This window comes from Odocoileus virginianus, chromosome 7 (genome assembly GCF_023699985.2).
Source record: "Odocoileus virginianus isolate 20LAN1187 ecotype Illinois chromosome 7, Ovbor_1.2, whole genome shotgun sequence".
Classification (NCBI taxonomy): domain Eukaryota; kingdom Metazoa; phylum Chordata; class Mammalia; order Artiodactyla; family Cervidae; genus Odocoileus; species Odocoileus virginianus.
Genome location: NC_069680.1, coordinates 31098905 through 31126902, shown reverse-complemented (window position 1 = coordinate 31126902; position 27998 = coordinate 31098905). Strand labels below are relative to the sequence as shown.

The 27998-nt window shown below is 47.1% G+C and overlaps 1 protein-coding gene across 8 annotated transcripts in view; it reads left to right on the top strand.

Annotated features, from left to right (window-relative positions):
- The first annotated feature begins 15573 nt into the window (after nt 1-15573).
- The window catches only part of C7H10orf143 (chromosome 7 C10orf143 homolog), an 89609-nt gene continuing 77184 nt past the window's right edge, over nt 15574-27998 (top strand). For 5 of the 8 annotated variants that reach the window (XR_011488679.1, XM_070470441.1, XM_070470443.1 and 2 more), the window contains exon 1: nt 16417-16653. Coding sequence is in view for 6 of the 8 variants with exons in the window: in XM_070470441.1 (XP_070326542.1) it covers nt 16447-16653 (207 nt within the window). In the remaining 2 variants the exon portion in view is untranslated. The other 3 variants (XM_070470440.1, XM_070470442.1, XM_070470444.1) reach the window with 3 other exon arrangements.

Below are 27998 nucleotides of genomic sequence, written 5' to 3'. Positions count from 1 at the left end.
ATTCTGCCCTTTATGCAGTTACCACTGTTGACATCAACAAGTCTAATGTTCAGCAGGTGGATCACTGAGCTCGGCAATAAAGACCACTCCTCGAAGCTCTGAGCCCCAGTCATGTACCAGGGCTTGTTGCATCTGAGCTACAGGTAGATAAGGTTATCCACAGCTACAGAGTGCTTTTCAGCTTTCCAAAGCTCTTGCTGTTTCCAGTCCATGATGCAAAAACATCACTGCCTGTGATACCTAACCAAACTTGGGTCGACTTGCCTGCCCACGGTAAAGCCAATCTACAGGCGCCAGGTTGCAGGGGGTGAGGGGAGGAAAAGGGAAGCATTTATTGCAGCAAAAGTGCTGCACCCTGTGTCTGTGAATTGACCCCAGTTCAAAGAGAGATAGGTGTGGTTGAGGTGTAATTATGTTAATTACAGCTAACATTTCAGCGTTTCTGAATAAGTGAGGACATATTTTAGCCATCCCATTTTTGAGAGAACATTTTTCCCTCTTGGGCCCAAGGGTTACTCCCCAGCAGGGTAGAGTGCTGAGTGCTAGGTGGGCACAGAAAACCCAGGCGGAGAAAAACACCTACCTGGCCGCTATAGATGAGGACTTGGCATTGAGCTCCCACCGGGCTAAATCTTTGTAAACCCTATGTCGGCAAGCTGAGAGACACACAGGTTTTTAATGGGCAAAGCATGGCATCGAAAAGTGTCGTTACTCAGGTAAAATGGCCATACTTCCTTTGCTTTAAGAGAGAGTCTTAAATCCTAATTACTCCTCCCCCAAAGACCGGTTGAGGATAACCCAACTGGAGGAAACTAATTTCCTCAGGAATTTCACTGTTACAAGATTAATGGAGCCCCCCTGCAGAGAAACAGTAAAACTAAGTACAGTAGATTTGCACCTGAAGGATACATGTTTAATTTCTGTTCTCAAGCTGCGATAACATCATCTCAAGCTACTGTAAAGGCATAAATGAGCACCCGCACCTCTGCTGAGAACCTACCCACACAGGAGGCGTCCTCCCGGACTGGGGCTCAGTCTGCTGGGGTGGCCCCGAGCTGGGTGGGGGGGTGGTGTGACCACAGACCACGGCTGGCCGCAGGCCTGGGCTGAACAAAGGCTCCTCCCCAGGAGCCCCAAAGGGTCACCCCCATTGGACTGCCCCAGGGCAGAATCCTGCTGAGGGGCCCCGGCCTGGAATGAGAAGAGGTGGATGGTCTGTGTTCTGCCCCTCGGGAGCCCCCAGGGAATTTCACCCCACGATCCATCAGCTTTGGGGGCTCCAAGAATGGGCCTTGGGAAGGTTGCCTCACGAATGATGTTTTGATAAACTGGACACACGGGGTTCCCACCAAGTGACCATGCCTTGTTCTCTGTGGCCCAAGGTCCTCCCCAGCAACTGAGATGCTCCAACTGTCATCCTAATAGCCAAGAACTAGTCTGGGATAGGGAGGTGGAAATGGATGTGTGGCTTCCTCTGTCAACCCTGGGGAGCCCTGCACGCCATCTTGGCAAAGTCTGGCCAATTTTCTGTCCCCTTCCTTACCATGAACTGCTTTTATTGGAAGAACTCTATGTATATGCTGGCTATAAAGGTTGTTTATGCTGCCATAGCGAGATTTTTATTGGTTGTATTTTTGCTGCACTTGCTTGAAAAATAATTATTTTCAAAGAAAAGAAGAATTACATATCCAGTAAACTAAATAAGACTCATGTTTATTAGGGACCTCTGACAGCTCCTCAAATGTGAAAAAAGATTTCAAAGCAGTGAATGGACAATTTATGGGCAAGTTTATTTGTAAAACAGATTTCAAGACATACTTCATCTTGGCTCCGCCAATAAAAATACATTTCATTTCTTTTCAGAAGTGTGTGCTCTCTGATGGTTTCATAGTAATCCCGTTTCCCCTAAGAAGATGGGACAATGTGGATAAGTGTGTGCCCACTAACCTAATCTAGGACTGGGCTGAACAATTTGGGATTGCTATATGCCAAAAAAAAAAAAGGATGTGACCACATCTCATAAGATGCGTTCTAGAAGAAATATATTTATAAGAAATGAAGTTCACAAATCTTGATCTAATTGCTACAATCTTCAAAATCTCTTTAGCCAAAATCATTTTTAAACACACTTCTAGTTGTTGGCAATTTATCAGAGGAAATTCATCTTGAGAGCTGACTGCCCATTTTCCATCCCTTGCATCAATTCTAATCTGTCTTCCTCAGAGGACCAGCCAGGGCGGCAGGTGCGGGTTGTAGAACCAGTTTCCAGGCTGTAGGTGGCACCAGCTGCTTCTTCAGCCTGGGGAAGGAGCATCCTTTGTTGAGTGGTTTCTTTATTCAACCTGGAGACGCCGCAATTCAGGATTAACCCAAACTGACGCTCTATCTTGATGCTCTATCTGTAGAGGCTCTGTCGATCCTGCAAAAACATGCTTCACCCCTGACCTGCCAATTTTTAATGCCTTCTCCTGCCTGCTCAGTTCAACCAGCAATGTATGTGAGGTCCTGTAAAATGTACCGAGTCTGCCCTGTAAAGATAAAAGAGGCCAGTACTGGGGCTGGGGCTGGGATGTGCGGTGAGAGAGGAGGAGAAACTCGCACACACAGCTATGCACACCTTTGTCTACCCGACGGTTCCATTTTCTGCATGGCCACCCAGATACAGATGTGAGGGCACTTGGTTGATCATGAGGGTACAGAGTCACTGTGTACGTTTGTATGCAGCTGTGTGTTGTCTTGAGTCAAACGTTTTGCATATAAACGGTGCTGTGTGTGTGTGGGTGTGTCTGTGTATTTATTCTCCAGGTTATTTTGGAGTTAATTTTCTGTTGCTGTTTGTAATTCTTGTTTAAGGATACAAATGGCTTTGCTGTCACAAACAAGATCCCTTGTAAAATCCAAGGTAATTCTAAAGAGAGCTAAGAAGTCTTAAGCAGTCAAGCCCCTTGGGCTATGTGGTTCTGAGATGTCCTGTCTCGGACGGGACCCTTCCACCCTGGAGCTCACAGGCCCTCCATCCCACTGACCTTGGCACTCTCGTGGGTCGCTTCTGCCTTTAGATCTCTCAGGGCAGATGTCTGGAGTGTCCAGCGAGCGCTGTGAACAGAGCTGGCCCTTCTTACTTGTGCAAGGAAGTCAGGGTATGCTGAGATCACACACCCCTTAAAGAATATACCCTACTGTACAGTGCCGGGGGCCAGCCATGGCTGGTCGGTGATTCTCTCATATGAGGCAGGAGCCATCCCAACCAGGAGAACTAGCTGGTTTAACCAATGACCACAACAATCCTATGTTTGACAAAATGCCTCAAAAATCTGGTACACCTACAAAGGCCTTCTTCCCAGTCTCTCTGTTATCTAAAAGATAACGGTGGCACTTCCCCCAGGTGTAGGGCAAAGGAACACCAGGTATCTTTTTTTAATCATCTGATATCTGTATTCTTTTAAATTTATTTATTTTACGAGGATAATGACTTTACAATATTGTGACGGTTTTTGCCATGCATCAGTGTGACTCGGAAATCTGTACTCTTGAAGCTCTCCAGTGCTGGGGGGTAGGCTGGGTGAGCCTTGGCTGGCCACAGCCCCGCTGAAGTCCAGCGGGCCGGACGGCAGGGACGCTGGTGCCCTCCCGCTGAGCAGCTGCGGGAGCCCCGGCCCCACGGTGTGGCAGCCGCCGCTCCTGCTGCAGCTCAGGAAGGTGGTGAAATAGTACAATAACCCCGATGGTGGGAACAGACCTGGATTTGTGTCGGTCTGAAAGCCTTCCCAGTTCCCATGCTCTCTCGACTGGCTCACCCACCTCAGATTACAATGGCTGGGATGATTTTCTGTTTAAAAAAAAAGCAAGAAAGAAAAGAAAAAAAATGCTGACTTTAAATTCCTTCCTCTAGTACCAAACAAACAAGAAAGGAAAAAGCAAACCACTGATTTTTAAATGATACTTAAGCTCTATTGCCCAGTGAAAGTGACAGTTGCTCAGTTGTGTCCGACTCTTTGCGACCCCATGGACTGTAGCCCACTGTAGCCCTCTGTCCTGGAATTCTCCAGGCCAGAATACTGGAGTGGGTAGCCATTCCCTTCTCCAGGGGATCTTCCCGACCTAGCGATTGAACAGAGGTCTCCCGCATTGCAGGCAGATTCTTTACCAGCTGAGCCACCACGGAAGTCCCCTGTAGTGTGTATATAAAATAAATGGGTCGTTTCCTGCCCCATTACTAGCGTCCACCGTCCCAAACACACACATTTTGGGGAGTGGTGAGTGCTCTCTTGCATGCACTTATCACCTTGAACAGCAAATAAGTTTAACTTATATTCAAAACACATTTTGCACATTTTTTTCTTTATCCAGAGGATTCAAGTTCTATGCTCTTGCTATGTCTGTACCATTGCCACCCATTCTCCTTTCTCTGACCTTTGGTATCCTCATGTCCCTTCCCTACAACTTGGTAGACCTTCATTTTGTCTTATTTCAACTTTTGAAATAAAACACAAAAGTCTGAAAAGAGCAAATAAATCTGGGTCAGGATTTTAGGCTCTCATGATAAAGCAGCCAAACCTCCATCAGAATAAAGCAAAAAACTTAGCGGTGACTCCATTATTAGCTTAAGCTTAAGTTAAGATCTATTCTTCTCTCCTCTGTATGAAATATGCTTCACTATTTTAATCAGAATAAATATCTCAAGTAAACATGTTGATGCCCACATGACCTTCAGACTTTCCAGCTATGACATACGTTCTTTTTTCAGTCCATGGTCTGTTGAGCTATGAGATGATTAAAGGGAGATACATGACGGGGATGGTCTCCTTCCTAAGATAAGAGGAGTCAGGGCCTTCCAGCGGGCAGCCCTTTACGGCGTGGGCCTGAAGGAGGAAGCAAACACGACCCCCAGCCCTGGCTCTGCCAGGCACCGAGCCCCTCAGAGGTCAGGCCGCAGCGGCCCCAAGGCTGAGAAGGATGAGGCAAAGCTCCCGGGGCCTCGGGGAGGTCTGCGGCCGCGGCCTGCTACCCCACGCCCCCAGCCCTGCACCCCTGAAGCCCCTCCTCCTGCGCTGCTGTGTCTTATGCCCACTGCCCCGAACTCTCAGGCCTTTCCAATGGGTGAGGACAGGAGGGGGCTCCTGCCCACCTGGGTGAGAAGCTGGTTTTCCAGTTTCCGCACATCCTCTGTGGCGGCGTCACGGCTAGAAATGACCAGGTGCGCGTCACAGGGATTCCTGGCTGCCCTGCTTTTTTCCTCCCCTTGAATCAGGTCTTACCCAGCACTGAGTTATTAGTGGGCATAACTGTATTTACCCTACAGAAACATGTCCTTTTATGACAGGACATAAATATTAAATAACAGTGTTCTGGAATTCCTGTCCACTGACACAGATAGGGAAGCCGAGTTTAGAAGAATCCCAAGGCCTACTCTGATCCCTAAATGAGATGTTCTGTTTTAAGGACAGCGATAAAAATCTTTAACACTATTTAGCAATCCCTTTGGAGGGATTTGTCTCTTCTTTACCAAAAGATGCAGTATGTGAGTTTGTGTGCCTTTGCTTTTGTTTTATAATTTCAAACAGTCAGAAAAGATGGCATCCACTGGCAATCAATTTATTTTGATTGATAAAAAGGGGTTAATAAAAGCCCCTCAGAAATAAAAAGAAGGTGACTAGTGATATATCTTTCAGGGAGCCTTCTTTCAGCTGCGCATAAACAGAGCAAGCTGTTTTACTTCTCCCCAATAAGTCTTCTCCCCTTGTTTTCTCTACCTACCGAGTCATTTATAATCCTTATTATTTCCAGCCCACACGCTAACGCGGCCTCAGTCATATTTCCACAGCCTGGGGCTTTATCCTTACTATGTTGTGAGAGCCGAGAGGCAAAAATACCCTATAATTTATATGAAAATACATGCCAAAAATGGATTGTCAAACATAGCCAATGTGACTTCATACACTTGCAAATAAAAAAATTTTAGGATGAAATATAAAACATCATGCTAAAATTTCCACCTACTGCCGAAACATAGCACAGCACAGGACGTATACTCGTGTCTGGCGTTTAACAATCATTATGCAGGGATGAGAAGCAGAGGTGAGTTAAAGCGAGGTTAAATGTTCAAATCTAAAGCTAATGCTTTCGCAAGCACATATGTGGTTTATTAATATTTTAATTTTTCTATAGCATCTATGTAGAAAATACAAAATGACAGACTATAAAATCCCTGCCCACTGTATGTAGCAAGTGTTTACAGTCCCATATGGGATGGATGGAGGCACGTACGTTTTACAGTATCGTACAAATCTCTAATTTGCACTGGTGGTAAAGCCTTTCAAATAATTTTCTATTTTTGATCATCCCTGAAAAGCATATGTACAATGTCAGGGAATAATGTAGGGAAATGGCTTAGATCCCAAAGGTCTCTGTGTAGGGATATTAGTTTGAAAGTTGAAAATGGTGGTTTATTATTATTGTTATGATCATTATGATTTGCCTTAATGAAATAAACCTGGATCATTATAAGGATTGCAATTAGAAAAATCTTATACTGAGTCTTGCCATAAAAAAAAAATAATAACCTGAGCAAAAATAACGTGGAGACAAAACCATGACCCTTAGGAATATGAACACATGCTGACAGAGAGACGGGCATCCTTCGGACTCTAATTGCCTTGGGGTGGAGCAGCTGTCCATGTGAGTGGGCCCCTCGCGGTACCCGCGTGTTGCCTGCCTGACGAGCAAGGCAGGAGCCGCGGGCTGACCGGGGGCCCTGCAGGCGGTCCTGGCCGGCCACTCCTTAGTAACACTTGGACTGGGGCATGGAAGCATAAGACATGATACAAAGACAAGAGGTGGACCAGGGGATGGCTTGTGCGTTCTCCTTGTTTCCTTGTCCCACTTAACATCCCAGAAACGTCCGTCGGCTGTCTTCAGCGGAAAATAGCCCAGGGCGGGCAGGTGACCCCACAAACCACCTCTGCTGAAGGCGTCCATTCATCGGCTCAGCCCTGCGCACCCTGGCCGGGTCCCCGCTGTGCTGGGCACGGGGGACACAGATTTTTAGGAAGAGAAGCCCTTGGCTGCACACTCCCACGCATGAGCCACCTTGAGCACAGAGGTGGGTGTTCACGATGAAGATTATTCACGTCTGTGCGCAGCAGAGGCGCCCCTTGAGGAAGCCCACGGAGCTCTGTACCCACCAGCCGTGCCTGGAAGACCTGCGACGTAATGAGGAGGTTTTCCACAGAACGAAAGGCGAGGGCAGAAGACATCCAGACAGAGGTGAGTCTGAATTCAGGTCCGCCCTGCAACCCTGTGAAAGTGAAGCTGCTCGGTCGTGTCCATGCAACCCCACGCACTGTAGCCTACCACTCTCCTCCATCCATGGGAATTTCCAGGCAAGAGTACTGGAGTGGGTTGCCATTTCCTTCTTCAGAGGATTTTCCGGACTCAGGGATCGAGCCTGGGTCTACCGCATTTGAAAGCAGACGCTTTACCGTCTGAGCCAGCAGGGAAATCCGCAGCGTTGCTGCGAGGATGACGGCAAATCAAGGGTGCAGGAGTGACCACTGAAGGCGGTTAACGACCCGTGGGCGGGGACTTCCCGAGCGCCTACTGCAGGCCAGGCCTTGCCCCCGGGCGAGACCAGCCCTCCGGGAGGCCACAAGGAACATCCCCGCTGGCTCCCCAGGGACGAGTGCCCTGGCCGACTGGAACGGTGCAGATGGCGTGGGGGTGGGGTCTTCGCTTCTCTCTGCAGGGGATGGTTTCCTCAAGCTCTGGAAAATAAGGACAGCTATTGCCGTTTAGGGAGACGCGTTTCCAGGCAAAGATGATAAACACCATTGTCACAGAACATCTGAAGAAATTGTGAATTTCAAAGGAATGAAACAGTCAATAATCTGTACTAGTGCCCAAGGAAGTTCTGGGAACTTTTTTTTAAATAAGACGGCAAGAAGAAAGGAAAGAGCATTTATTAAATACTTGCTATGTGCCAGGCTCTGTGCTTCTGGATATATATATATATATATATATATCAATATGTAAAACAGGGGCTTCCCTGGTGGCTGAGTGGTAAAGAATCCACCTGCCAGTGCAGGAGACATGGGTTTAGATCCCTGGGTTGGGAAGATACCCTGGAGAAGGAAATGGCAACCCACTGCAGTATTATTTTTTACAGACGTCATTAATGATTTAAAGGAGGATGGCTAAGTCAGTGGAAAAGTAGAAGTATTGACTTTGCAACAGGTGAATCAAAACCTTCTCACCCCCTCCTCATGAGACATACACAGACACACAAGACATGTATGTATGCACACAACCTCCCACCCATTAGAGAGGCTGTAAATGGCATGCTATCAAACGCAACCCACAGCTACTCCATGAAGCCCTGACATCCCTGAGAGCCTTTACTCCCATTTTACAGATGAGGAGACTGAGGCTGCGAACAAACACTCCTCTCAGCACACCTCACTAGTTAAGCAGACAGAACCTTTCCAGAATCTTCCTGGACTCCAAATGATCAAGTGCTTGGCTAGGAAAGACTACGGTGAACTGCAAACGTGCCAAGTACCACACATCATGCTGGGCACCATACAGGGTCTCACAGTAATCTCGGAGTGCCCCACTACAGAAGGGACAGTACACACACACACACACACACACACACACACACACACATGGTTGTTATTGTTCGGTCACTAAGTCATGTCTGACACTTTGTGACCTCGTAGACTGCAGCACGCCAGGCTTCTCTGTCCTCCACTATCTCCCAGAATTTGCTCAGATTCATGTCCATTGAGTCAGTGATGCCATCCAACCATCTTATCCTCTGTCACTCCTTCTCCTCCTGCCTTCATGCTTTTCCAGCATCAGGGTCTTTTCATCTTGTGGCCAAAGTATTAGCGCTTCTGCTTGAGCATCAGTCCCTCCAATGAATATTCAGGGTTGATTTCCTTTAGGATTGACTGGTTTGATCTCCTTGGTATTCAAGAGACTCTGAAGAGTCTTTTCCAGCACAATTCAAAAGCATCAATTCATTGGCACTCAGCCTTCTTTGCTTCCCTTGTGGCTCAGCTGGTAAAGAATCAGCTGCAATGCAGGAGACCCGGGTTGCCTCCCTGGGTTGGGAAGATCCCCTGGAGAAGAGAAAAGCTACCCACTCCAGTATTCTGGCCTGTAGAATTCCATGGACTATATAGTTCATGACGTTGCAAAGAGTTGGACATAACTGAGCGACTTCCACTTCGCTTCAGCCTTCTTTATGGTCCAACTCTCACATCCATATATGACTACTGGAAAAACCATAGCTTTGACTATATGGACATTTTTCGGCAAAGTGATGTCTCTGCTTTTTAACCCACTGTCTAGATTTGTCATAGCTTTCCTTCCAAGGAGCAAGCATCTTTTAATTTCATGGCTGCAATCAACACCCACAGTGATTTTGCAGCCCAAGAAAAGAGTATCTGTCACTGCTTCCACTTTTCCCCCTTCTATTTGCCGTGCACTGGCAAACACAGACACACACAGACACACACGCTGCTGCTGCTGCTGCTGCTAAGTCGCTTCAGTCGTGTCCGACTCCATACGACCCCGTAGACGGCAGCCCACCAGGCTCCCCCGTCCCTGGGATTCTCCAGGCAAGAACACTGAGTGGGTTGCCATTTCCTTCTCCAATGCATGAAAGTGAAAAGTGAAAGGGAAGTCGCTCAGTCGTGTCTGACTCTTAGCGACCCCATGGACTACAGCCCACCAGGCTTCTCTGTCTGTGGGATTTTCCAGGCAAGAGTACTGGAGTGGGTTGTCATTGCCTTCTCCGGACACACACACACACACATGCATAAACTGAAGAGTTGATTCATTGGAAAAGATCCTGATACTGGGAAAGACTGAAGGCAGGAGGAGAAAGGGATGACAGAGGATGAGATGGTTGGATGGCATCACCGACTTTATGGACATGAGTTTGGGCAAACTCCGGGTCATAGTGGAGGACAGTGAAGCCTGGCGAGTGCAGTCCATGGGTTCGCAAAGAGTCGACACAACTGAGCGACTGAACTGAACTGACACTCTGCCCATTAAACTCTTCATCCCCCTCCCCTGGCCCGAAGAAGCCACCATGCTGCTGTCTCTGGGAGTCTGACTACTCTACTACTTCACAGAAGTAGAATTCTTTTGCACTTGACCTTTTGTGACCCGCTTATTTCATTTTGCATGACGTCCTTAGGGTTCATTCATGCTGCAACCGGTGCTGGAATTTCCTTTCTTTGAAGACTGAATAATATTCCATTGTATGGATGCATCACATTTTGCTCAGGCCTTCACCCACCTGTGGACACCTGGGTTGCTTCCACCCCTTGGCCACTGTGAATAGTGCTGCTCCCTGCTTTTCATTATTCAGTGTAGATACTCAGAAATGGAATTGCAGGATATGATAATTTTATCTTTAACTTTTTGAGGAAATACCATACTATTTTTCATAGTGTCCGCACCATTTTACATTCTCATCTGTAACACACAACAGCCCCAATTTCTCCACATTCTAGCCAACACTTGTTAGTTTATACTAGCCCTCCTAATGGGTATGGAGAGGTATCTCATTGTGGCTTTGATGTGCGTTTTCCGTAGTGATTAGTGGTGTTGCGTATCTTCTCATGCCCGTTTGTATATTATCTTCAGAGAAATGTCTATTCCTCTCCTTTTTCCTTTTTTTAATCAAGATGTCTGAGTTGTAGGAGTTCTTTATGTGTTCTGGATATTAACTCCTTATCAAATATATAAGTTGCAAATATTTACTCCATTTTGTGGGTTGCCTTTCACTGTGCTAATAGCATTTTTTTCACAAAAGTTTTACATTTTTATAGAGTTCAATTTACCTAACTTTTCTTTTATTGACTGCATTTCTGGCATCATATGCAAGAATCCAATGTCATGAAGCTTTCTCCTTTTTAACTCTGTTATTGTATATAATACATTAGGATAATGAATACTTCAAAGTATCACTTTATAGATACTTTATATTATTTTTAAAGTCTTAAATTTTAAGATACTAAGAATTTAAATATACTAGGTAAAGAACAGGAGAGGTTTAATACACATCTTGTGGTTGGTACCCAAATGGCCAATGATTGGTAGTGTGCTACATGGAACTGTATCGTTCTAAATATACCAATTGTATTAAAGGAAAAAAGAATCCTGACACTTGTTAGAGAATAAGGCAGCCTTAATGCAGGGGGACCACTGAGACAGGTATAGGGACTGCGGAAATGGAATTTTGTGAGAGCAGAAAGACTGGGTTCAACTCTAAATACAAGGAAAAGTGGGAATTTATAGCCAAGGAGCATGGTAAGGAGAGTGGGGTTGGTGGATGGAAAATTTTTAAGAGGAAACATCAAGTATAAGGGGAGATTCTGGCTAAATTAACCTAGTAGGATTCTTGCTGAAAGCAGACCACGATCAGATATCCCCTGGGGGATGGTGGAGGATGAGAAGCCCCATCAGATACAAAGGGCAAGGGCTTCCCGCTAAGTGGACTCAGCAGAATTTGTGCCGAAACTGGAAAACGCAGGGGTGAGCCTGGGAGCCTGAAGGTCACAGCCCAGTTGATAAGAGAATTCAGAGAAGCCTGGCAAGAATTTGGTCAAGGAGACCACCTGTTCCTTCCTCAGGGACTAAGCTTTTGTGCCCCTATTAGCCAATGTTTGGATCAAGCATCTGAGAAAACAGCCCTAGGTACAAAGAGCAGTGAAATTGAAATGGACGACGAAGCAGGTCATTTAATCTCAACTGCAAGACACACATACAAAGCTTTTAAAGTACAGGTAGTAATACAGGTCTGCAATAGTACTTTATTTTCAATTCTGAAATGCAAAACGTTCTAAGACAGGAGTTTTCCCCTAAGTGAAAGTGAAGTGAAAGTCACTTAGACATGTCCGACTCCTTCCGACCCCATGAACTATACAGTCCATGGAATTCTCCAGGCCATAATACTGGAGATCTTCCCAACCCAGAGATCGAACCCAGGTCTCCTGCATTGCAGGCAGATTCTTTACCAGCTGAGCCACCAGGGAAGCACCCTAAGTTTGGAGCAAACTCATTTGCTCTAACGTGCTCTGAGACTGAGGCTATCTGTAGCCTTTATATATCTCACTTCTGGGTAATATTTGTCACTATTCACACATTATTGCTACAGAAATAGTCTTTGATTATATGTCGTTCCAGACCCCACTGAAGGTTTCTTGTAGTATATATACTGCCCTTTCAAACAGAATCCAAAAATTCTGAATTCCAAAACCACATCTGGCCCCAAGGTCCCCCACACTCATATTTACTGAGCTCTAACACATTTATTGTTCTCTTAGTTTACTGTGTACAATGCAATGATTTTGCATACTGCAAAATGATTACTAGTGTAAGGTATGTTAACACATCCAGTACCTCACATAGTTACATTTTGTGTGTGTGTGGTGTGAAATGTTTTAAAACCTACTCTTAAGCATCTTTCAAATATATAATACAGCACTATTAACTATATAATCACCATGCTGTATATTACAAGCCCAGAACTTAATTACCTTGTCACTGGAGGGTCCCAACGGTTTTTGATACAGGATTAACTAGTAGTCCTAGAAATATTACCAGTAGTATTGAGTATTTAGTTTGTATCAGTCACTGTTCTAAGTACTTTATGTAAGTACCTCATTTAATCCTCCCAACACCATGTGAAAGTGAAAGTGTTAGTGGCTCAGTTGTGCCCAGCTCTTTTCGATTTCATGGACTGCAGCCCACCAGGCTTCTCTGTCCATGGTATTTTCCAGGCAAGGATACTGGGGAGGTTTGCCACTTCCTTCTTCAGGGGATCTTCCCAACCCAGGGATCAAACCTGGGTCTCCTGAACTGCAGGCAGATCCTTTACCGACTCAGCTACCAGAGAAGCCCATCCTCTTTTATAAATGAGAAAATTGAGGTAATTAGCTATTTAATTTGCTGAATATCATGTAGCAAGTAGCCCAGCTGAGTAGGGCTTCATGCATTTCTCCACAATGGATAAGGATAGGTCTTTGTAACAAAACAGCTTCCAACTGCAGAATAGTACACTTACAGTGACTCAAATATCAGAGATGAGGCAAGAAGCCTGAAGATTGGTGGGCTGCGGGTTTTGGTTGGTTCAGAAGCTGCTTTTGAACTATTAAGAAAGCTGAGCGCTGAACAATTGATGCTTTTGAACTGTGGTGTTGTAGAAGACTCTTGAGAGTCCCTCAGACTGCAAGGAGATCCAACCAGTCCATCCTAAAGGAAATCAGTCCTGAATATTCATTGGAAGGACTGATGTTGAAGCTGAAACACCAATACTTTGGCCCCCTGATGTGAAGAACTGACTCATTGGAAAAGACCCTGATGCTGGGAAAGACTGAAGGCAGGAGAAGGGGACAACAGAGGACGAGATGTTTGGATGGCATCACCAACTCAATGGAAAAGAGTTTGAGTAAATTCTGGGAGTTGGTGATGGACAGGGAGCCCTGGCTTGCTGCAGTTCATGGGGTCGCAAAGAGTCGGACATGACTGAGTGACTGAACTGAACTGATGGGACCAGATGCCATGATCTTAGTTTTCTAAATGTTGAGTTTTAAGCCAGCTTTTTCACTCTCCTCTTTCACCTTCAACAGTTCAGTTCAGTTCACTCTTGAAGCCTGGCTTGGAGAATTTTGAGCATTACTTTGCTAGCGTTTGAGATGAGTACAATTGTGTGGTAGTTTGAGCATTCTTTGGCATTGCCTTTCTTTGGGATTGGAATGAAAACTGACCTTTTCCAGTCCTGTGGCCACTGCTGAGTTCTGCAAATTTGCTGACATAATGAGTGTAGCACTTTCACATCATCTTTTAGGATTTGAAATGGCTCAACTGGAATTCCATCACCTCCACTAGCTTTGTTCATAGTGATGCTTCCTAAGGCCCACTTGACTTCACATTCCAGGATGTCTGGCTCTAGGTGAGTGACCACACCATTGTGATTATCTGGGTTGTGAAGATCTTTTTTGTCTAGTTCTTCTGTGTGTTCTTGCCATCTCTTCTTAATATCTTCTACTTCTGTTAGGTCCATACCGTTTCTGTCCTTTATTGTGCCCATCTTTGCATGAAATATTCCCTTGGTATCTCTAATTTTCTTGAAGAGATCTCTAGTCTTTCCCATTCTATGTTGTCCTCTATTTCTTTGCACTGATCACTGAGGAAGGCTTTCTTATCTCTCCTTTCTATTCTTTGGAACTCTGAACTCAAATGTGTACATCTTTCCTTTTCTCCTTTGCCTTTTGCTTCTCTTCTTTTCACAGCTATTTGTAAGGCCTCCTCAGACAACCATTTTGCCTTTTTGCATCTTTTTCTTGGGGGTGGTCTTGATCCCTGCCTCCTGTACAATGTCACAAACCTCTGTCCATAGTTCTTCAGGCACTGTCTATCAGATCTAATCCCTTGAATCTATTTCTCACTTCCACTGTATAATCATAAGGGATTTGATTTAGGTCATACCTGAATGGTCTAGTGGTTTTCCCTACTTTCTTCACTTTAAGTCTGAATTTGGCAATAAAGAGTTCATGATCTGTGCCACATTCACCTCTCGGTCCTTACAAGGTGATTAAGGTCTGGGTTTTTAATATACAGCAATCTGTGCCACATTCACCTCTCGGTCCTTACAAGGTGATTAAGGTCTGGGTTTTTAATATACAGCATAGTGATTATAGTTAACATTGCTGTATTGTGTATTTGAAAGATGCTTAAAAGTAGGTACTAAACCGTTTCACACCACACACACACACACACATAAAATGTAACTATGTGAGGTGTTGGATATGTTAACTGTACCTCATTCTAGTGATCATTTTGCAGTATATACATATATCAGATAATTGCATTGTACACAGAAAAATAACAGAACAGTAAAAGTCAGAGCTCCGTACATACGACTGTGGGGGACCTTGGGGTACATCCCTCTTTAAACAGTAAGGAACATTTGCCCCAGAGACAGCTGTGCCCCAACAGACCCATCAGCCCATCACTGTCAAAGGATCAGCTTATACCAACTTTAATTAAGCAGAAAGGATCTCGGGCTCGGCACTTTGGTGCAGAACGGAGCGGGGGCTCCGCGGTGGGGTGCACGGTCCAGCCTGGACTGATTGGTGGACTCTTGAGGCTCGGCCCCCTGAGAAGAGGGCGGCGAAGCTCGGCACATGGCTGGGCCGGAGAGTGACGCCAGGGTTCCGGGGGTGGGACGGCACACGACGCGAATCCCACACCGCAGGACGGCCGCGGGCAGCACGACCTCGCTTGCCCCTTCCGCACGGCCCGAGGGCCCGGGCAGCTCAGAGCTGCGGCTTTAGAGATCCGGGGGTGTTCCCAGCGCCTCTGCACGAGAAGACACGGTGTCCCGGGCAATACCAGGTTGAAGGACATCACGCGCCGGGGCGTGGCTCCCGCCCGGAAGCGAGGCGGACTCCTAAGGACTACAACTCCCAGAGACGCCAGCGCTCCTCCCCTCTGATAGGCCCGCTGCGGCCACCTATCAGCCAGCCAGCGACGGCAGACGGGCTCAGCGACCAATCACAAGAGGGGAGGCGGGCGCTCCTCCAGCCGACCGCAGGTCCCAAGTCGAATCGTGGGGAAACACTTAACAGGAGATTCTCTGGAGCCCCAAGGCCGACACAGTGACCGGAGAAGTGACAGAATCAACGACCTAAGGGAGTGACAGTGACTAGAGAAGTGACAGAACTAACGACCTCGGGGGGAAATCCCCTCATGTCTTCAAGGTTCTGGCCTCCGCTACCCCAGCCTGTGGTCGCGCCAGCCAGAGCTCACGGGTTCCCGGCGGCGCCCCGCCCCCAGCCCCTTACTGGCTCCCTTGGGGCACGTGAGGTAAGAGGGCGTGGCCTCGGCGGCGCGGGCTAGGGCGGGAGGGCGGCACCTGGCCGCAAGAGGGGGCTGAGAGGCCCGGCCGCCTGGGGCCTGGGGCCGCATGGACACCCTGGCGCTGGGCCGATGGCGACGGCGGAGGCCCGAGGATCTGCAGGTCCCGGGGGACGCGGTGAGTCCCCCGGAGCCCGGGCCTTGCGAAGGGGAAGGCGGCAGCGCTGGGCGCACGCCCACCGGGTCTGGCGACTCCTGGAGCCTGACGTGGGAGGAGGCCGGGCCCGTGCGGGCGGTGCGCGCCCGCGGGGGCTGAGCGTAGTGGGCGGGGCCTGGGTTGAGCAGACCGCCCCTCAGGCTGCGCCTGCGCACAGATGCGGGCCTCGGCGGGCAAAGCACTCCCGCTTGGGCGGAGCACAGTGGACGGGGCCTCGGTGAGGCGGTCCGCCCCTCAGAGCGCGCCTGCGCAGAGATGCGAGCCCGGGCGGGCGGTGTGCGCCCGCTTGGGCGGAGCACAGTGGGCGGGGCCTGGATGGGGCGGCCGCCCCCTCAGGCTGCGCCTGCGCAGAGATGCGGGGTCCTGGAAACCAGGTTTGGTCCCATGTGCTTAGGGGCTGTTGCGGAGGCCTCGGAGGTTCTGTGTTGCAAAGTCAAGGGCTGTCCCACCTTCTGCGCGCAGCTGTTCCTGAGTCAGACCGCCAGGTGCAGGCACTGGACTGGACGTGGTATGGGTGCCAGGCCAGCAGGTACTCCAGTCGTTTGCTGCGAGAGCGCAGGGTAAGAGGTGATGGGTATGGGAGGGCCCCTAATCAAGCTCGGGGTGGGTGCGTCGTCGAGCCTGTGCGAGGCTTGAAGGGAAAATTAGTGTGGTCAGGAAGTGCGTAGGTTTTCAGGGAACCGACAGAAGCCCTGTGCGATTGGGAACAGGAGGGCAGAGCCTCTGAGCTGCGCTCTTGTCCAACACCTCTGCCTGCGAATCTCTGGTTCTCACTTCATATTGTTTACTTCATGGTTCCTTCTAAGAGCAGCAGCCATCTGCCGCTGTACCGAGCAACAGAATTATTTATATGCTTCTTCTACACCTCCCAGCTCCGTAAGCTTGGCGTGTTCCTTCCCAGTTGGTGCAGGCAACCTTTTTCTCCAGTGTTTTGCACAGCCTATGAGGAGTGAGGAGCTTTCTTCCCTGAAGCCTCTTTCCTCGCCACCCACTGCCTCACCATGAGCTAGTGTCACTTATGTTCTTCATGCAGCCCCCATCTCCCTGGTACCACTTCACAGGGCATAGGCTTAGCTTCTGTAACAGGGAGACTTCAGACCACCCTGGCTCAAACCTGAGGGAAGTTTGGTTCTGTGCATAGTAGTACAAAGGTGAGCCCAGGGTAGTGGAACAGCTCAGTTCAGTCGCTCAGTCATGTCCAACTCTTTGCGACCCCATGAACTGCAGCATGCCAGGCCTCCCTGTCCATCACAAACTCCTGGAGTTTACTCAAACTCATATCCATCGAGTTGGTGATGCCATCCAACCATCTCATCCTCTGTCATCCCCTTCTCCTTGCGCCTTCTAGTTGTATCGCAGCTAGTGGTACCCAGATCAGAGACATCCACGCACCCAGTCTCCTTCTGTCCGTGGCTTCAGCACCCCCTTGTCCTCCAGACACGTGTGTGTGTTCAACCCCTTAGCTGTGTCTACTTCTTTGCAAACCTGTGCATTGTGACCTGCCAGGCTCCTCTGTCCATGGGATTTCCCAGGCAAGAATACTGGAGTAGGTTGCCTGCTTCAGAGGATCTTCCTGACCCAGGGATTGAACCCACGTCTCCCGTGTCTCCTGCATTGGCTGGTGGATTCTTTACTACTGAGCCACCTGGGAAGCCCCATCCTCTAGACAGTGGGAAGTAAATAGGAAAGTGACACGATCATCCTGACATTTAAAGGGCTACCCTTTTCCACAGAGCAGCTTTGTGGGAAATGAAAGGGATGGTGGTCAGAGGGGAGGCACAATATATAGATCGTGAGAGGTGATGGAGGCTCAGACTGAGGGGAGTGGGACGGTGACAGTACACAGACTGTGTGTTTTGGAGGAAGAACTGACTGATCTTGCTGGTGGAGCGGGTGTGGAAGGGAATGTAGAGGGAGGAGTCCAGATGACCCTAGGCTTGTGACTGGAGCACCTGGGTGTGCAGTGGTGATGTCGCTGCCGAGAGGACGTCTTGGAGACATTTCGCTGAGGTGTGGCAGGTTCCGCCAGTCCTCAAGTGGCCACCATGTGGATTACCAATTTCACAACAACCTGCTATGATGCCCATATTACCAATGAGGAAACCGAAGTACAGAGAGATTAACCAACTAGCAAGTGGTGGCAGTAGGTCCTAAACCCTTCCAGCGCCCTCCAGAACTTGCGTTTTTAACCACTGGGCTCTACAGCTTCCTAAGGGAGCTTGTGCAACTAAAACATGAGACTTCAAAACAAAGTCCTTAGTTGGCCATAAACTGATGGGAGGTGTGATGCGCTGCACTGTCAGGAATGGGGAGCCACAGGCCACTGTTGATCAGAGAGAACAGGAAAGACTTAATAGAAGAAATCTTGAGTGTCTTTCAGATTGGAGTTGGTGGGATGAAGTGCCCAGGTTGAGGCTCCAGCACTTCCAAACTGTTACCAGACAAGGATGAGGGTGTGTAGTGCTGGGGGGTGTCCTGTCTCCTGATCTGATAAAGGTCTTGCTTATGTCATATTGTGTCGTAGTTTTTGATCTGATAATCTGGATTGAGCTTCATAAAGGAGCCAAGTTCTTCCTGCCATTTTCCACTCTCTCATTCTCTCTCTCTCTCTCACACCCATTCAGAATTGGGTTACTTGGGAAGCGGGAGTCCCTTCGTACCTCGGTGACAGCCCAGTGGCTCCACACCCTGTGTGTTAAAACCAGCAGAAGAGATGAGGAGCTGGAGCCACGAGGACCATCTCTGGAATGAGGATTCTCATGAGTCAGGGTCAGGAGTCTCTCCTGTCCTCTTGTGAGTGTCCTGATCACGGTCAGTTAGTGAGTGTGGTAGCAGTTAAATAGCTAACATGTAGCAGTTGAATAGCAGTAGTGCTTATCGTTTCTGTTGCATAGACTTTTTAAAAATTATTTCTTCTGAGCACCTATTGTGTACCAGCACTGTTCTAGGCTCTGGACAAAGAGAAGTGAGGCCTTGCTTACGTTGACCCCGTAACTGGGCATCCAGTGCCTGGCTTTGTGCAGTCCCCAACCACCACAGTCACCACACCTTTTAGAATGGAAGTGTCAACCCAGAATGCCCGAAAATTCATGTCTATGCCTCAGCCTTTCATCTCCCTGAAGACTCTTTTTCCAAAAAAGCTCTGTAAAGAGCAGGCCCTCTGGCCAGAGTACGGAGACAAGATTTCAGTAACAAGAACAAAAGCTTACTGCTCGCCCACAGAGTCACCATTCCCAGTGCACTTCAGTCCTTTGTATTATTTCCGTCTGGTTTTATTTTTTGGTTTTCGTCCTGAAGGAGTACCTTTAACACACATTCCCTGGTGGCTCAGATCTGCCTGCAGTGCAGGAGACATGAGTTTGATCCCTGTGTTGGGAAGTTCCCCTGGAGAAGAGAATGGTGACCTACTCCAGTACTCTCGCCTGGAGAACTTCCTGGATGTAGGAGCCTGGCGGGCTACAGCTAATGGGATCGCAGAGTCGGACACGAGTGAGCGGCTGACATGTTCAGAGCTTGTGTAGGCTGTGCACTGCAGCAGCAGTGTCACTGCTGACTGAAGCCACTCACAGGTCAGTATTTTCAACACGGAATTTAGCTCATCAGCCCTTATGTGGTGTAGGTTCTTCTGCAAGTCTGGAAGTGGTTAGGTGCACATTCTATCGGCAGACATGTTTTTCCTTACGGGTACACCGGTACACAGGTCACGCCTTCAGTCCCAGGGTGAGCACACTTGAGCTTTGTGGGAGGGCAGGTAATTGAGTTGCAATCGAATGTTTTTGGTTCAGCTGTTAAAATTTAGGTGTGAGTAAATTGTAAAATTCCTATCATTTTCACCAGTCCTTGATGTTATGAATAGCTGCCCTTAAATTAGAGGGCTGACGACATTTTATATCCACTTTCTCTGGATAACTTATAGATCCACTTTTGCTAACACTTGAAAGGTTGTCCAGTAAAGCTAGGTGTTCTTATTAGCAAAACCACTCAGATGTATTGATGTCTCTAACTCCATCCAAGTAACCTTATGGGGTCTAACTTACAAAGTGAGAAATTCAGAGTTAAATTTGCTTGTTCTGCCCCATAGGACATAGGTTTTCTTGCTCATCTGCTGACTGAGATCCCCACTGTGAAAAACCTAGTGAATAGTAGCTGATGGTGTGGATCCCTGACAAAACCATTTAGCTCTGTCTTTTGGTGACCACTCTTTTAATTCTAAATAATTGCAACCCACTCCTCAAGAAACTATTTATTTCTCTCACCTGTTGTTTTAGTTTAGAAATTATCCATTGAGCTACTTTGTATTGTCTGGTCTACTCAGTTTAATTGTACTCAGCTATCAAAGCAGGGTCATTACTTTGCCAACAAAGGTCCGTATGGTCAAAGCTATCGTTTTTCCAGTAGTCATGTATGGATATGAGAGTTGTACCGTAAAGAAGGCTGAGTGCCAAAGAATTGATGCTTTTAAACTGTGGTGCAGGAGAAGACTCTTGAGAATCTCTTGGACTGCATGGAGATCCAACCCGTCAATCTTAAAGGAAATCAATCCTGAATATTCATTGGAAGGACTGATGCTGAAGCTGAAGCTCCAATACTTTGGCTACCTGATGAGAAGAGTAGACTCATTGGAAAAGACCCTGACGCTGGGAAAGATTGAAAGCAGGAGGAGAAGAGGACGACAGAGGATGAGATGGTTGGATGGCATCACCGACTCGATGAACATGAATTTGAGCAAGCTCCGGGAGATGGTGATGGACAGGGAGGCCTGGCGTGCTGCAGTCCAAGGGGTCACAAAGAATCCAACATGACTGAGCAACTGAACAACAATCCTCCCATCTAGAAAAAAAGGAAATTTGTCAGTCACTTCATCTTCAGTTGTAACTCTAATCAGATATTCATGCTGCCAGCTACAGCCTTGATCATTTAGTTTTCAGCAGATTTCTCTGTACATGGCACAGAAGAGTCAAAATGAGGGTAGGTCAGTTAAGAGGCAGTCTTCCATGGTGTGGGCCCTTTTAGGTGTCTGTTGAGCTCAGCAGTGACCTGTGGAGGACTGTGACCAGGCGCCCAGACCAAGCAAGGCACACCAGAGGTGTTCAGCACCCACTCTGTGATCGCTACCGTGAAGAGTGTGTGTGTGTGTGTGTGTGTGTGTGTTTAACTGAAAAGAAATGGTGGAAGACTCACGCTGATGCATAAAATCATTGGTATCTTTTAAGTATATGTCATTTATCTAGGGAAAGCTATAGATCACCTGGTATAGTGTGCCCCTTCAGGTCAGTCCCCATGGCTGTGACTTCTCAGATTTCCCTTTCACACTTACCGTCAAGACCGCGTGGATTAAAGTTTTAAAATTTTAAGTGTACAGTGAAGTAATTTTTCATGAATTTAGCTGTGCAGCCATCACCATAGTGAAGACTACTTTCTTCAAAAAGATCGCTTGTGCCCATTCGCACCCCCACGTCCAGTCAGTCACCATCTCTACTTTCTGTTTCTCTAGATTTGCCTTTTCCGGACATTTTGTGTAAACAGAAGTATATAATGTGTGATTTTTGCCTCTGACTTCTCTCACTTTTATAATGCTTTTGAGGTTCATCCACAATGAAGCATATATTAGTAGTTTTTTTAATTGTTAAATAATATTCCATTGTATAGATATACCACGTTTTGTTTATTCATTCATCAGTGGATGAACATTGGGGCTGTTTTTCCTTTTTGGCTGTTATAAACAGTGCTGAAAACTCTGAAGGATCACATAGAGGTCATTGTGTGGACATAAGTTTTCATTACTTCTGGATAGACACCCCTACTGGAATGATGGGTTCCAATGCTAAATTTATGTCTAACTTACCGAAAACTGCCAAACTGCTGTTTAAAGTGGTGGCAGCATTCTACACCCCTTTGTTGCTGTTCAGTCGCTCAGTCGTGTCCGGCTCTCTGACCCCGTGGCCTGCAGCACGCCAGGCTTCCCTGTCCATCACCATCTCCCAGAGTTTGCTCAAACTCATGTCCATTGAACTGGTGATGCCATCCAACCATCTCATCCTCTGTTGACCCTTCCCCTCCCGCCTTCTGTCATTCCCAACATCAGGATCTTTTCCAGTCTTTTCACATCAGGTGGCCAGGGTATTGGACCTGAAGCTTCAGCTTCAGCATCAGTCCTTCCAATGAATATTCAGAGTTGATTTCCCTTAGGATGGGCTGGTTTGATCTCCTTGATGTCAAAGGGACTCTTAAGAGTCTTCTCCAGCACCACAATTCAAAAGCATCCGTTCTTCGGTGCTCAGCCTTCTTTATGGTCCAACTTTGCGCCCCTGCTGGCATCCTGAGATGGTTCTGGTTTGTCCACATCTTCCTCACATCTGTCATTTTGATTATAGTCATTTTAGTAGATGTGAAGTTAAGTGTTCTCAGCAATCTAAATTTTTATTTCACTAATGATGAATATCTGATGTTGAGCATCTTTTTTTTGCTTATTAATCATTCATATCTTTTTGGTGGACTGTCTATTCAAATATTTTGCCCATTGAAAAACAGCTTTCAGTTCATTTGCTCAGTCGTGTCTGACTCTGTGTGACCCCATGGACTAGAGCACGCCAGCCTTCCCTGTCCATTACCAACTCCCAGTAATGGAGCTTGCTCAAACTCATGTCCATCAAGTCTGCTATACCATCGAACCATCTCATCCTCTGTCGTCCCCCTCTCCTCCTGCCTTCAGTCTTTCCCAGATTAAAAACGGCTTTATTTATGTGTAGTTTTAAATGGGTTTCTGAACTCAGTGCCAGTGTGTGTGGTGGAGGCTTCCCGCAGCAGCTCTTGGACACCAGCGGGATGTCTTGGAGTTGAACTCAGTCCTGATGCTGACTGCCCAGGGACGGCCTCCGAGCCCTCGGGTAGAGGGCCCAGGTCCCCAAGGCCACCCTCCACTCCAGACGCCAAAGCTCAGGTTGTTACCACTGGCTGTAGGTCAGAGGTTCCCTCCACCCGCCCCTTAGATCCAGTTACCTCTGGAGCAGAACTCCGGCCGCCCGTTGCCTCACCAGATTACTAATTGTCTGTCAAATGGTATCAAAAGACGTGAATCCACAGCCAGAGGAGACACACACAAGACAAGATCCAGCACAAAGAAGGTCTGTCCTCCTGCAGCCCCGGCCCGCACACCACACCAGCTCGGGGTTCCCCGTCCTGAAAGCTCGGAACCCCTCTTCTTGGATTGTCCGGCGGCGTTGTTTTGTGGGCGTGAGTGATAGTGGCCTCGGTGACTCAGCTTCTGTCCCCTCCCCACTCCCCAGAAATCAGAGGGTGGGACTGAAAGTCCCAAGCATCTCTTCCTGGGTGATTCGTCTGGCAGCCGGTCCCCCCACACCCCCTCAGGTGCTTTCCAAAAGTCACTTCGTTAACGTGAGCAACAGGACACCCATTTCACCTTTATGGCTCTGAAGTGACCTCAGCACCCGAAGACTAGAGACCACATGCTATGACAGAAAATACCCACGTTGCCCTGCTCGCTTAGAACTTCCAAGGGTTTTAGGAGCTGCAGTCCAGGAACCAAATATATCTTAAAAATACATTTTGGTCACCTGAATGAATGTATACGTGTGTGTGTGTGTGTGTGTGTGTGTGTGTGTGTGTGTGTAATAAACATGTGTTTATTATATGCATACATAAATAATATATGTGATAAATGACAGTTTTGCAGATTTGTATCCTAGTGCAGTTCACTCTGAGAGTGCACAGATGAGTGGTTTTAGTGTAGTACGGAGTTGGGTAAATATCATCACAAGCTGATTTCAGGACATTTTCATCACTCCTGAAAGAAACCTGGTCCCCTGTCCTGCTCCCCCTGCTCTAAGCAACCACCAGTTTACTTTCTGTCTCTGCTGACTTGCCTGACTTGTTCTGGCCATTTCATATAAATGGAATCACACAATATTTGGTCACTTGTGACCGGCTTCTTTCACTTAACATAAGTGGTTCATCCGTACTGAAATATATATCAGTATTTTATTTCTTCTTGTCGCTAAATATTACATTGTATGAATAATACCACATTTTATTTAAGCGTTTCTCAGTTGATGGGCGTTCAGGTTGTGTGCTCTTCGGGGATTTTCTGAGGAATGCTGCTGTGAACATTCAGGTACAAGTTTTTTGTGTGGACGTATGTTTTTATCTCCCTTGGGTAGGTGCCTCACTGTGGAATTGCTGAGTTATCAGGTAACTCTGTGCTTAACATTTTGAGGAATCACCAAACTGTTCTGCAAAACAGCTGCACTGTTTAAATTCCCACCAGCAGCAAATGGGGGTTCTATTTTCTTCACATCCTTGCCAACACTTGTTTGGATTATAACCATTCCAGTGGGTGGGACATGGTATCCCGTTGTGGTTTTGATTTGCATTTTTCTAATGATGTCGAACATCTTTTCATGTACTTATTGACCATATGTAAATCTTTGTCAGCAGAATTCCTATTCATGTCCTTTGCCTGTTTAAAAAATTGTGCTGTTTGCCATCTTGTTGAGTTGAAAGACTTCTTTCTTTATTCTGGAGACAAGTCTGTTAGCATGCATATGGTAAGCAGTTTTGGATATTGATGAAATCCAGTTTACGAATTTGTTTCTTTTATGAGTCATGCTTTTTGTGATGTATCTAAAAAATCTTTGCCAAGCCCAAGATCACAGAGATTTTCTCTTATGTTCTCCTCTAAAAATTTAATGCTCTTTGCTCTTACATTTAGCTCTCTGATCCATCCCAAGTTCATCTCTGTGTGTGGTATATGTTAGGGCCCTGAATTCCTCTTTCTGCATGTGGACAGAGAGTTACACCAGCACCACTTCTTATGAAGACTCTTCTTTCTACACTGAGTTGTCTCAGCACACTTGTCAAAAGTTAGTTCACCATAAACAGAAGGGTTTACCCTGGACTCTCGGTTCTGTTCCATTGATTTCCGTTTGTTTCCTGTGCCATTACCAAACTGTCTTGATTACTGTAGCTTTATGTTAAGCTTTGATATATTTTTCATACATTATTAAGTTTTTAGTACTTCTTTAATATATGTTTCAGTCTTGTCTGCCCAGTTCAACTGAACGCACCCTGAGCCCCAGCTCTGGCATTTCCAGTTATTGGACTTCAGGCAAGTTAGCTGGGGTTTGTGGACTTCATTTTCTTCATATGCAAAATAGAAATAAACTGCCCTACCTTTCTGACAGCACAGGATTTTGGTTTGTTACTGAAATAACAAATACAGAAACACTCCATGCTGTAGTTTTTTTTTTTTTTTATCATTGCAAGGATAGTTTCTAGGTTCTGCCTGTGGTAAGTAGATTTTTTATAATTTAGGTTTATACTGTCCTTGGTAAATTATGCAAGCAAAATTAATGCTCAGTCTAGAGTATGTGTTTATGTCTTTTCATTTTCATTGGAGGTAAAAGAGTGGTTTTTCTCCTCTTTCCTCCACCACTGTCCTCTGGGGAGCCAGCTTTCATGGAATCATGGTGGTGCCCACAGCTTACCTCGTTTGTCTCCTCATCGGTTGCTTTCTCTTTCCTGAGTGGGACTTGGTCCAGGGTGTGGATGCAAGTCCATGCCCACAACGGGGAGGAGTCTTCTGGAAAGGGCAGCTGATGATGCCCAGCATTCTGATGTTACAGTCACCGTGGCTGAAGTCCCAGGGCACCTGACCACACGGGGTTGAGAGTAGGCATCCTCGCTTCTGCTGGTTTCTGTCGTTCAGTCTGTGCTGCAGAAAGCAACACCCCCGAGAGTGCAAGGTTGTTTCCAAGTGACTGTCCCTGAGCGGGGGGGTCTCTGCACGCTTTCTCTCTCAGCGACAGTCTGCAGGCCTCATCAGTCCTGCTCCTTGGCGCTCGCGGTTCTGTTTCAGAGCTGGTGGATGGCCGCGTCAGCTGCTCCAGCAAAAGTGAGCTTTCTTTACTGTGACAGATATTAAACTAGACTAGAATACCTCACTCAGCAACTTTCTGATAACTGGGACTCAGTCAGCATCACACAATTATGATACAGGTGATCTTTAAAATAAATTCCACTGGTCAATAAAAATCTTTAAAATACCTTCAAATGAAAGATGAGATTATTGTGCGTGTATGTGTATAGTTGGAGAATTACCTTTAATTGCATTACCGACTTCTGACAATTTACATTGGTATTCTAACTTGGAGTATATGTGCTTAACATATATTAGCATATATATTACATGTGCTTGACTTAAGGCTTTTCAAGAACCTGCCACTTTCTTGCTGTGCTGATTTAAGAGAATTCACAGGGTGTTTCTGTCAAAGCATTCAAGGAAGTTGACATCTTCTTTCTTTATCCTCCACATTCTGTTTGAGTGCGAAGTCGAGAAATGGGTTTCTAGAAATGGCGTCCTGTCAACTGTCTTCTCTTACCCAACTGTGTTTCTTTTTCAACTCTTCTCTGGCAGGATTGCTGCTTGATAGATATCCTATAGTATTAAGTAATGGGGTCTTTGTGTCTATTCAGGATTTGACTTTGTTTACATAGTGCCAGAGTCACTTATTGTTGTTCAGTCATGTCTGACTCTGTGACCTCATGGACTGCAGCACGCCAGACTTCCCTGTCCTTCACCATCTCCCAGAGTTTGCTTAAACTCATGTCCATAGAGTTGATGATGTCATCCAATGATCTCACCCTCTGTTGTCCCCTTCTCTTCCTGTCCTCAGGCTTTCCCAGCATCATGGTCTTTTCCAATGAGTTGCCTCTTCGCATCAAGTGGCCAAAGTATTGGAGCTTCCGCATCAGCATCAGTCCTTCCAATGAATATTCAGGGTTGATTTCCTTTAGGATTGACTGGTTTCATCTCCTAGTAGTCCAAGGGACTCTCAAGAGTCATCTCCACACCACAATTCAAAAGGATCAATTTTTTGGTGCTCAGCCTTCTCTATGGTCCAGCTCTCGCATCCTTGCATGACTACTGGAAAAATCATAGCTTTGACTATATAAACCTTTGTTGGTAACGTAATGTCTCTGCTTTTTAATATGCTGTCCAGGTTGGTCATAGCTTTTCTTCCAAGGAGCAAGCATCTTCTAATTTCATGGCTGCAGTCATTGTCTGCAGTTGGGTGGTAAACCTTCACGTGCCTTGACGAAGACTGGCCGAAGCCTCTGTAGAAGGGAGTGGGAGAGAGCGAGGCATGCAATGCCCGCCTCCTGGACTTAGGTGCCTCTCAGCCCTCCTTTTCCCTTGATCCAGGCCGATCCGTGGCCACTGGAGTATTTGCCGAGTGAATACATGAGTCAGTGTCACGTACAGCCAGCTTTCACTAATCCTTGTTAAAAGCAGAAAACATGAATGATTTAATCCCATCGGCCGGCCGAGGGCCACTACGTTCCCTTGAGGAGCCCAGCCCTTGATGACCGACTTGGGGTCAGTGTGGCTCCCCTTCCCCCTGCCACATGGGGACCCAGCCCCCGCCACCAGAGCCTCTCGAGGAGTGTCCACCGTGGGTGGTCACAGGTCTGCTGACCCGTTGTGCCAGGCCTTGTTTGACCCCACAGAGAAGGAGTTAGAATCCTAACTCATTGAAAAACACAGAGTGTGTAGACCTCATCGAGAAGCATGCTAGGATCCTGCTCACGGTCACCCATCCATGCCTGTCTGCTCTCCTTTCTGGCAAGCGACGTCCCTCAGAAAGGAGTGTGGGGCTGGGATGTGACTGCGGGAGGAGAGTCGCATCCTGCGTGTGGATGATGTGGGGCGTGTTCAGTATCCTCACTTCCCTTTGCCTGGATTTTCTGTGGCCACGCCGCATGGCATGCAGGATCTTTACTCCCCAACCTGCCATCCAACTCAGGCCCCCTGTGGTGGTCGCGCAGGGCCTTATGCTGGACCACCAGGCAAGGCCCGCCCAGATGGTCGGGAGTTGGCGGGAAACCG